This window comes from Musca vetustissima, unplaced genomic scaffold (assembly GCF_032173495.1).
Source record: "Musca vetustissima isolate MV318-11 ecotype Yass unplaced genomic scaffold, APGP_CSIRO_Mvet_v1 utg4295, whole genome shotgun sequence".
Classification (NCBI taxonomy): domain Eukaryota; kingdom Metazoa; phylum Arthropoda; class Insecta; order Diptera; family Muscidae; genus Musca; species Musca vetustissima.
Genome location: NW_026885769.1, coordinates 1 through 9,725, shown reverse-complemented (window position 1 = coordinate 9,725; position 9,725 = coordinate 1). Strand labels below are relative to the sequence as shown.

The 9,725-nt window shown below is 36.5% G+C and overlaps 1 protein-coding gene across 1 annotated transcript; it reads right to left on the bottom strand.

Moving 5' to 3' along the window:
- Window positions 1-2,992: 2,992 nt before the first annotated feature.
- On the bottom strand, window positions 2,993-7,837 carry LOC133333020 (carnitine O-palmitoyltransferase 2, mitochondrial-like). Its single transcript, XM_061541355.1, has 4 exons — window positions 7,517-7,837; window positions 4,095-4,823; window positions 3,232-4,029; window positions 2,993-3,130 (listed from the first exon to the last, which is right to left on the bottom strand). Exons 1-4 carry the CDS (start codon window positions 7,813-7,815, stop codon window positions 2,998-3,000), a joined length of 1,959 nt encoding a protein of 652 aa, XP_061397339.1. The 5' UTR covers window positions 7,816-7,837; the 3' UTR covers window positions 2,993-2,997.
- Between the last annotated feature and the right edge of the window lie 1,888 nt (window positions 7,838-9,725).

The window sequence follows — 9,725 nt, the reverse complement described above, 5'->3', positions numbered from 1 at the left end:
TTATAGGGTCTACGGTGAATATTTCGATGTGTTGCAAACGGAATGACAAATTTAATATTCTTCCACCAGGTGAATGGTATAATTATATGATTTATTCCGTCTCATATATATTATTGAGAGAAAACCTCTAACCACGTACTCAAAGTACGCCTATATAAGTCATGCCACAGTTTTTGGGTCGAACCCCTCATTTTGTTTTAGTACACGGGTCAAACCTTAAGTGGTTGTTAGTAGGAACATCAGGGTTTTTCGGCAAATGATCCATGTACCAAACAGAACTGTTAAGGTCTAATACGTCTGATAAAACACTATATTGTCCCCTTCAATCCTCAAACGTGCTTTTTTGATAAAGCCAAAAGCACATGTTCGCATATTTCAGTCTTTGCTCATCTGGACGTTTCCATTGCAGAGATTAGAGATAATGTCATAACCTAATAGTGATTATATCATAGCCGATATAACCCATGATTCATCAGAAGTTTTGACCCTTTTGAGGTAATCTGGATCTGGTCGTTGACGATGTTCACAACTCCTAAAAGACCAAAGAGCACACCAAAACACGACTAAAATTTTGTTCTGTAAAGAAAAACTGACCTACACTGAAAATTCTCTACCAAAAGGATTTCCATATCTCACTTTCATATAGTTAGTTTCGGAATTGTTTGGAAAATACATAAAACCAGTGAGTTGAGCAGTGTAGTCGGACGGTGTCGACCATACGATACCCTACACAGCTACCACGCAACTCTAACTTTCTGCGGATTTTTATTCCGAGCCTGGGCACTATTTCGTGATAGTTGAACCCTCTTAATCGACTAGAGGTCAACAAATATTATTAATATTCAGTACAGCCCCTCTAATTACTTGTTCACATTTCCTTCACCGTGGTTTGTGTTGTGTTTGGCTTTCAATTGTGACCTATGGATCGACTCGAAAAAAATACACACACACACAAAAGTTTACGGTTCAATTCATCCCAATATTATTATCTGATCATCAACGTTATAGGTGTTATCCTTCACCATCCCACATCCGACAATATAATTGGTATCAATTTAAAGGTCAACCACTCCTCTTCGATATACTATCAACTTCTTGGGTCTATGTCATTTAGGGGTAAATATATACGCTATAGAATACAAATTTTGTAACTTTTCACACAAAAGCGTCCGATCTTTATCAAAACAGGAATGCTTATTTTTTTGGCCCGATCCCCTTCTCCATGTACAATTTCGCGATGTTCGGGATCAGAAAAAACGACAAAAATTAAGTATTTGGTCCATTTCATCCTCTAAATATTAACTATGTCAAAATATGGACCCACATTAATAAATGTCTGCCTATATATGGGTATTATGACAAAACATGGACCCAAATTAAAAATGATCGGGGAAGAAGTTTTCCATTCTCCAAAAACCAGAGTATCAAATTACAGCCACTTCGGTGGAAATAAGAGACAAAAACATTCAGAATCACATCCTTTATGGGGGAGGTACCAGAAGAAGTGGTCCAATTGATCCCATCTTCGAACTCGATCTAGGATTGGTTAATATAATTGGTTTTGAATAGAGTGGTTCTAATCGGATAATCCGTTTGCATAATATTGTAAAATTAATTTTCAGCAAATTGTTTAAAATTTTGTGTGGAAGGTTCCAGGTGGAATGGATCGATGGGTCCCAGCTTCAAAAACTATATTTGAGTTTGAAAGAAATATTACGATGTGCAAAGTTTGTATGTAATCAATTACTTCCTTCTAGGGGTATTCTGCGCACCAGCCATACAGACGGACGGACATTTGTAAATTGACTCCAAATTGTCTGAAATGGATTTGGTTCAAAGAAACAAGGGTCTAAAAACAATATTTTTATGAGGCTCATTTTAGACGTGACAAAGTGTATATGTACCCTCATTAGCCATAATGCCGAGGGTATAAAAATCGGGAGGTATATTATTGGGGAGCTATGAATAATGGGCAATTCAAGCAACCCCAAACCCTGAACCTATATTGAGAATCCAAAATATCTTATTGAAGTTAATTAGGTTGTAAAACGTGCTTAAAATCACCAAAATACCGACATTTGGAGGTATACTTATATGGGCGCTATCATATTGATGATTTTCGATAGTAAAAATTACTACCCAATGTATGCAGGAGGAATGCTATAAATGCATAGATTGCTACAATTTGTGGTGTAAGGCGCATCCGACGACGATAAATTTCGGTCTCACTTTTCTTCTGATTCAGGTTCCAGCCAGCCACCTTGGAGTGAGCGCTATAACCTCAAGGATGTTATAATTATGTTGGCCGCCTTTATCAATTGCTGTTGATATTCGGGTCGAGTATAATTTTCCATAGCCAACAGTGGATTGTAGTTGAATGGTAGTGGTGCACGGTCTTTGTGGTACATATCAAGCCTAAAATAAAGACAGTAGGTGGATCAATCACTTAGTGGAAGGAATTAAATTAATAAATAATTAAACAAGGTAAGAAGCGGCGTCAACCATTGAGAACTCTAAATATCAATTTTCAGCGAATTCGGTTGAAAAAGATTTTGAAATTTTTATGTTAGCTCTGTCTCCTGTGAGTTACCTTGCCCATGAAGGACTGTGCTCGATCCTGAGAAATGTCAAGTCACCAATTTATTCCTTAAGGACTTTAGTGTTAACTTTATTGACTTTTATAATATAATTTTAAGGAGACAAAATAAATACATCAAGATTACTCATAAATCGTATCTCTTAATATCAATGAGGAAATGCAAAATAAAAATTATTTAAAAAATAAAGGCAACAAAAATTACAATGATTTTACAATAAAAAATAAAATAAATACAATCACAAAAAGTATATTACAATAATCTCGTTTTTTTATCCATAATCGCAAGGCACAAATGCAAGAAAAAAATTTATACTTATAAATAGCACAGGAAATGGGTAACAAGTAGGCAGACAGTATAAGTTCGACCCCAGTCGACTCATTGCAATTAGAGAAAATCCTTATTTGCTTTCATCAATAACACGTCGTATTGTGTTAAATGATTGTTCTAAACTCGATATGAACTCTTGGCCATTGCAACCGTTCTCGTAGGATGTTACCACCACACCGCACATTTCGTTTTGTATGGAATAGCTAAAATATAAAAAGGAAACAGAGAAAAAATAATCATTAAGGAAGGTAAGGGAAATTAGAAAATGTTTAGAAAGGTAAAACAATAGAAAAAAAACGCTTACCCTATGCCCAGACCATCACGTACAACGGGACCAAATGAGCCGGATAACAAGCCATCCGATGAAAGTGTAGAGGTACTTATAATATTATAATTAATACGTTTATAGGCCTCCAAATCATAGAGTTTAGGTATGGGTTTATTGTTTATGACGGCAGTGTGTTTGAGGGCAAATAAATGACGATCAAATCCCTGACCCATGGCAGCATCTTTGGTCAACTGGCTGTGATATGTGGAACATTTGTCGATAAGTGACCTCAGTTTTTTGGCATCAAAATCACGCTGCGATGACAAAACGCTATCACAAAATTCTTTGGTAGCCATGGTGCAGGGTCTCATGGTTTCTGTGCGCCCATGTCTAAATGCAGCGGTACTACACGATTCATAGGTACCCACATATTTTCCAAAAGCCTGTTTATAGGCCAATTGGAAAGATAACTGCATAATGGAATCCGGACTTAAACGATCAGTTTTACAAGCCTGTTTACTTAATTTGGGATAAATCAACATTTGCATATTCAAAGCATTTACATTCTTTTGATTCTGTTCATAAGCTTTGCGAACTTCCTCCTTGAGTTTATCATCGATTTCGAAGTTAAGATAACGCACCTTGGCATTGTCAACTGAAATCTGGGAAACCGCCTTTAAATCTTCAGTGCTTAGGAAAGGTTTATTCAACGTTTCCTTATAGACTTCATTGAAGTAACGCAGAACCGCCACGCCATCACCCCAAGAGTGTTCGAAATTAATGGCAGCTGTACCATCGGCAGTTAACAGCATTGAAAGGGACTTATCAAACCATCTGGGGGGAGAAAACATAATTTTCAATTAAAGGGAAATTGTTAAATATTCCACATCAAATCTTACCTATTTGTGCCCTTACCAGCCAGCAAATTCTTAAAAGCTGGAATTGGATTACTTTCGCTATAAACCGCATCTTCATCAGTATCCAAACATATGCAGAACAAAGCATTATCAATTTGTTTCGTCAACAACTCATTATTCACCGCACTCTTAATCATATACTCCCGTACACGAGCCCATTCGTTACGTTGCCCAGCTGTTAAAACACCAATAGGAACTTCTGCTGCGGGTTTAGTTTCATCCATCTTTACAACAGCATTTAAACGAGCCAAAATCTCCTGTGGCCTTTCAATTAAACCATTTTCATTTAGAACATCTACAGCATAAATATTACCACGACGCATAATCATGATGTGTTTAGAATTTGGCGATTGCACCAAATGATCTCGTTCCACACCGGGTATACGTGATGTACCAAACAGGCGTTCATATTGTACCATATCCAAGGGGAATGCTTTGAATGCATATGATGCATAGGTTGCTACAATTTGTGGCGTAAGACGCATCCAACGACGATAACTTTCGGTATCACTTTTCTTGGGATTCATATGAAATACTTCAGGTTCCAGGCAGCCGGCTTGCAGTGAACGCCAAAAACGCAACGATGTTATAATTATGTTGGCCGCCTTCACCAGCTGATGTTGATATTCGGGTCGAGTATCGTTCTTCATAGCCAACAGTGGATTGTAGTTGAGTGGTAGTGGTGCACGGTCTTTTAGATACATATCAAACCTAGAATGGGGAGAAGGATAGTACTAGGAATTAGTGGAAGGAATTTTGAAATAATTAAACTAGGTAAAGAGCGGTATTAACGGTTGCCTGTCAAAAATTTTATAGCATAAACAAAAGGAAGGATTTACCTTTTAGACTTCAAAAAGTAAATGACTTATTAAGTTCGAACAGACCGAACACTTCACATTCCCCGTCAGGAGGTGGACATTCAAAATATTTAAAATCGTTCGATACTATTATATGGGTACACGAATGACATATTACACTCTTTTTAGGTAGGGGATATGTCAAACCAGTAAGGAAACCAGTAAAGTCGGACGGGGCCGACTATATGATACCCTTCACCACTATGGGTATATTAAACAGGACTATATAGCCTTCGATTTTCACGAAACTTGGCAGACGTCACTCTAGGCTCAATTCAGTACGCTATGCCAAATTTCGTGTAAATCGAAGGCTATATAGGGACTTTGCGTAGTTTTGTTGAAATCTGTTCAGATTTAGATATAGATCCCAAATATATCTTTTCGCAGGATTTTTTTTAAATGGTGCACCAATAATCCAAGGTTTTGCATAGCGAATGTAATTGAGTCAATAATGATATGTGTGAAGTTCCTTGTTTATGCCTATGTTTATTCGACTTACAAAACAATTTGGCAGAAGGAATTGAATGGACTTCGTCTGAGTTCATTCAAATTACAGACCAGGTAATAAACGTTGCTGTGATGCAGCATACCAAATGGTGTATGCTCAATTAGATCCATGACATGGATCTAATTTTTCATAGATTTTAGAATGGTATGTGTATGGGTTTTTTTAAATTAGATAAAATACCTATGTATGTATGTCACTAATATAATTTCACCCGATTCCATTTCAATGGACCTCTACAGGATATCGCACATATGAACATCTATTATATAGTCGGCACCGTCCGAAGTTTGATCTTTCCTTACTGGTTTCAGATATTTTGATGTTCCTAGCCAAATTTTCCAAACTGATTGTGTAATATTGGTTATTTTCAAAAGTCTTCATATTGGGCTCCAATCGATTAATGGAACTTTAAACACACACACACATAACTTGTTGTCGGGTATAAAAAGTTGTAATTGACTTGGTACACTTCCAAAGGAATATCTATAGGATTACTGCTATTTATGGGCAACCAACGAAAAGGTTTCTGAATATGGACTTGACAATTGGATGTACGCAAAAAAAAAACTACTAGACGGGGCTGACTATATGATACCCTTCATCACTTTGGGTACATACAAGAGATGTTAATATCTACAATATTTTGTAGATAGAACACACATAGAATCTTTGGAGGACCATGGAGATGGAATCGGGCGAAATTAAATGTTCTATCTAGATAGATATTTGAACCAATTAAAAACCCCATACACATACCATTCTGAAATCAATGAAAAATTGCATTCAAACGGACAGACTTCTTTGGTGTACCATTTGTATGGACACATGGACCTAATTGAGCAACCGTTGCATACACCTTTTTTGGAATCACTATATAGGTATTCAATTTAATACCCTCTGCCAACTTTCGTGTAAATCGAACAAACATATGCCCTTCGGTGCACCATTTACATGAAATCGAACGAAAATATATATAAGACCTATATCAAAATCTGAACCGTTTTCAACAAACCATATCACGCATTATTTTTTCCCCAATTGCATAATTTTGGTCAATCGGACAAATACTGGGAGTTTGATGCATCATCTAAATCTGAATCGATTTGAACCAAATCTGCAAAATTTTGTTTCAATTGGACAAATATAGGGGGAGTTTGATGCATCATTCACATAAAATCGAACAAAACTATATATGGGAGCTATATCTAAATCTAAATCGATTCCAAAAAAAAAAAAAAACTTCGCACACATAAGTATGCGCTGTGCAAAATTTTGCCCCAATCGGACAAATATTGGGAGTTTGGTGCATCATTTATATAAAATCGGACGAAGCTATACATGAGAGCTATATCTAAATCTGAACAGATTTTCTCCAATTTCAATAGGGTTCGTCCTTAAATCAAAAAAGTGAACTGTTCCAAATTTCATCCAAATTGGACCATAAATGCGACCTGTACTTTATTCACAAAAATACATGGACGGACGGACGGGCATGCGTAAATCGACTCAGAAAATGATTCTATGCATATTCTCAAAAGGAACCATGTTCCTACTTACTTACTTTTGCCTGTTACAAACAAAGACATAATACCCTGAACCACAGTGTAGTAAAGCGTACAAAAATACATTTTTTAGGCCCAGGAATTATTACAGGGATATAATTTTCTCTTTGTGATTCTACATTAAAAAAAAAACTTATACATATTTGTCAATATAAAAAGTTGGAAGAATTCAGGCTCCATTTGGTCACTCTATTGTACATACTCTCCTAGATATGGGGATCCAAATGTTCCGTTTTTTATGGACATTGAAAAGTACCCAAAATCCGAAACCGGCCACCGGATATCTATACGAAACCTTTAACAAACTATGATAGTTATATACCATGACTTAACTGGATATAATAAAACAATGGAATTTAAAAATTCTACACTTTATATTGTTCTCTGATTAATTTTTAGTTTCGTACGGAATTTAAAAATTCTACATTTATATTGTTCTCTGATTAATTTTTAGTTTCGTACGGTCCATAAACTTACCATGGTTCCGATATATAACTTGTATGTTTGTTTGCCTCATCCTTTAATTTCAACATAGCATTCAGTTCGGCAGCTTCATTCGATTTAAATTCACCAACAACTTGTTGCGTGTGGGCAAACTCCTCAGCTGTTGTTATGGGTTGAATGGCGGCTAAGAAACGTTCACAAGTCTTTTCGACCAATGGAATGGGAAGACGTGGCAGGGATTTTTGAAAATACATGGTTGGCAGCTTGGAACGTTGCAAATATTGATAGGAATCCGAATCGGATGAAGATGTTGCAAATGAACGCAAAATCATTGGTTTCGTTTGACATTTTGCCCAGGATGATCGTGACAATAATTGTCCACTGGTATAAATAGCTAATTGACCGCGCACCATTTTCACTACTTTCGATTTTTTACTTGTTAACCTATTTCCAAATATGTAGTTGTTGTTATTAACTAAAAACAATTTTTGCAAACTTAATCTTTCGTCACTCACTGACTACCACTTAAATGAAGACAAAACAAAACACAAAGTCCAATTTGTTTGGTTGATTGTTTGTGCCGGGGCAAACACAAAGCAAAACCGCAAAGCAAAACAACAAAGAACAGCTGTTTGCTTTGCTGTTGATGTAGGGCTGTCGTGCATTGATATTGCTTTAATCTATTACAAAATGATTGAACACACAGACGGCGTCTGGCGTTTTGTGTGTGGATTTGAAGAAGCATTGCACCATGTGAGCAAGTAAATATTAATTTGGTTTATTCCATTCTAATAATAAAAACAAATCACTCGTTCAATAAATATTTAGAAATATTTTTATTAAAGAACTAGCATAAAATATCGATAAAATCATATTGTGCAGAAATCCGTACATAAAGGAGTTAATGAAGGAGTTTGGGAAAATATAATATTTGTGAACACTGGCAAGGTCTGGAGCAGGACTTGCATCTTTGTGTTTGTGAAATCCAACAATAGATCAAACTCGTAATAGAGTCGAAATCATTGAAGAATAAGAAGTTACAGCAAATTTGGAATATGAAAATTTGAAAACTATTAAGAATCCGCAAGTTCTTGGATTATGGTGTGTGTTCCAATATGGAGTGTGAGGCATTATATTTGTCACCAAGAGATATCGGACTTTTTGTGACAATATGGTAGTGGTCTAAAATATGGAATTAAATCTGAAATTCTTACGTTAGGGAAGGTTCGACGGCTTAAGTCTAGTTTAGGGGCTCCACCCGGATCGCTTTGAAATTTTTGCCGTAAGTAGTCCTCGTTGTGCTGATTACAGTGATATATATTTTATTTGGGGGAAATGCATACTTCCCGAGATATGGGCCTTGAAAGTTTGGAATATACCTTGGTTAAAACGGCCGTTTTACTAATGCCACCAAAGCAATATGGGTATCATTTTAAAGGGTTTGAATAGTGCTTTAAAAATAAATATAGTATATCATTGTAAATTATATAATATTAACTAAAATTGAAAGAAAAAACATTTGGATTGCGTAGCCATGTATGCGCCTGTCCATAGGTGAAAGTCTTAAGCCCCGGCCGAAGGCCGGCTACTTAAAAAACCTTGAATTTGATTTGAAAATTGCTCTTAAAAAAGGATTTGGATTGCGTAGCCATGTATGCGCCTGTCCATAGGTGAAAGTCTTAAGCCCCGGCCGAAGGCCGGCTACTTAGAAAACTTTGAATTTGATTTGAAAATTGCTTTTAAAAAAGGATTTGGATTGCGTAGCCATGTATGCGTCTGTCCATAGGTGAAAGTTTTAAGCCCCGGCCGAAGGCCGGCTACTTAAAAAAACCTAAATTTGGTTTGGAAATTGCTCTTAAAAAAGGATTTGGATTGCGTAGCCATGTATGCGTCTGTCCATAGTTGAAAGTCTTAAGCCCCGGCCGAAGGCCGGCTACTTAAAAAACCTTAAATTTGATTTGAAAATTGCTCTTAAAAAAGGATTTGTATTGCGTAGCCATGTGTGCGCCTGTCCATAGGTGAAAGTCTTAAGCCCCGGCCGAAGGCCGGCTACTTAAAAAACTTAAATTTGATTTGAAAATTGCTCTTAAAAAAGGATTTGGATTGCGTAGCCATGTATGCGCCTGTCCATAGGTGAAAGTCTTAAGCCCCGGCCGAAGGCCGGCTACTTAAATAACCTTAAATTTGATTTAAAAATTGCTCTTAAAAAAGGATTTGGATTGCGTAGCCATGTATGCGCATT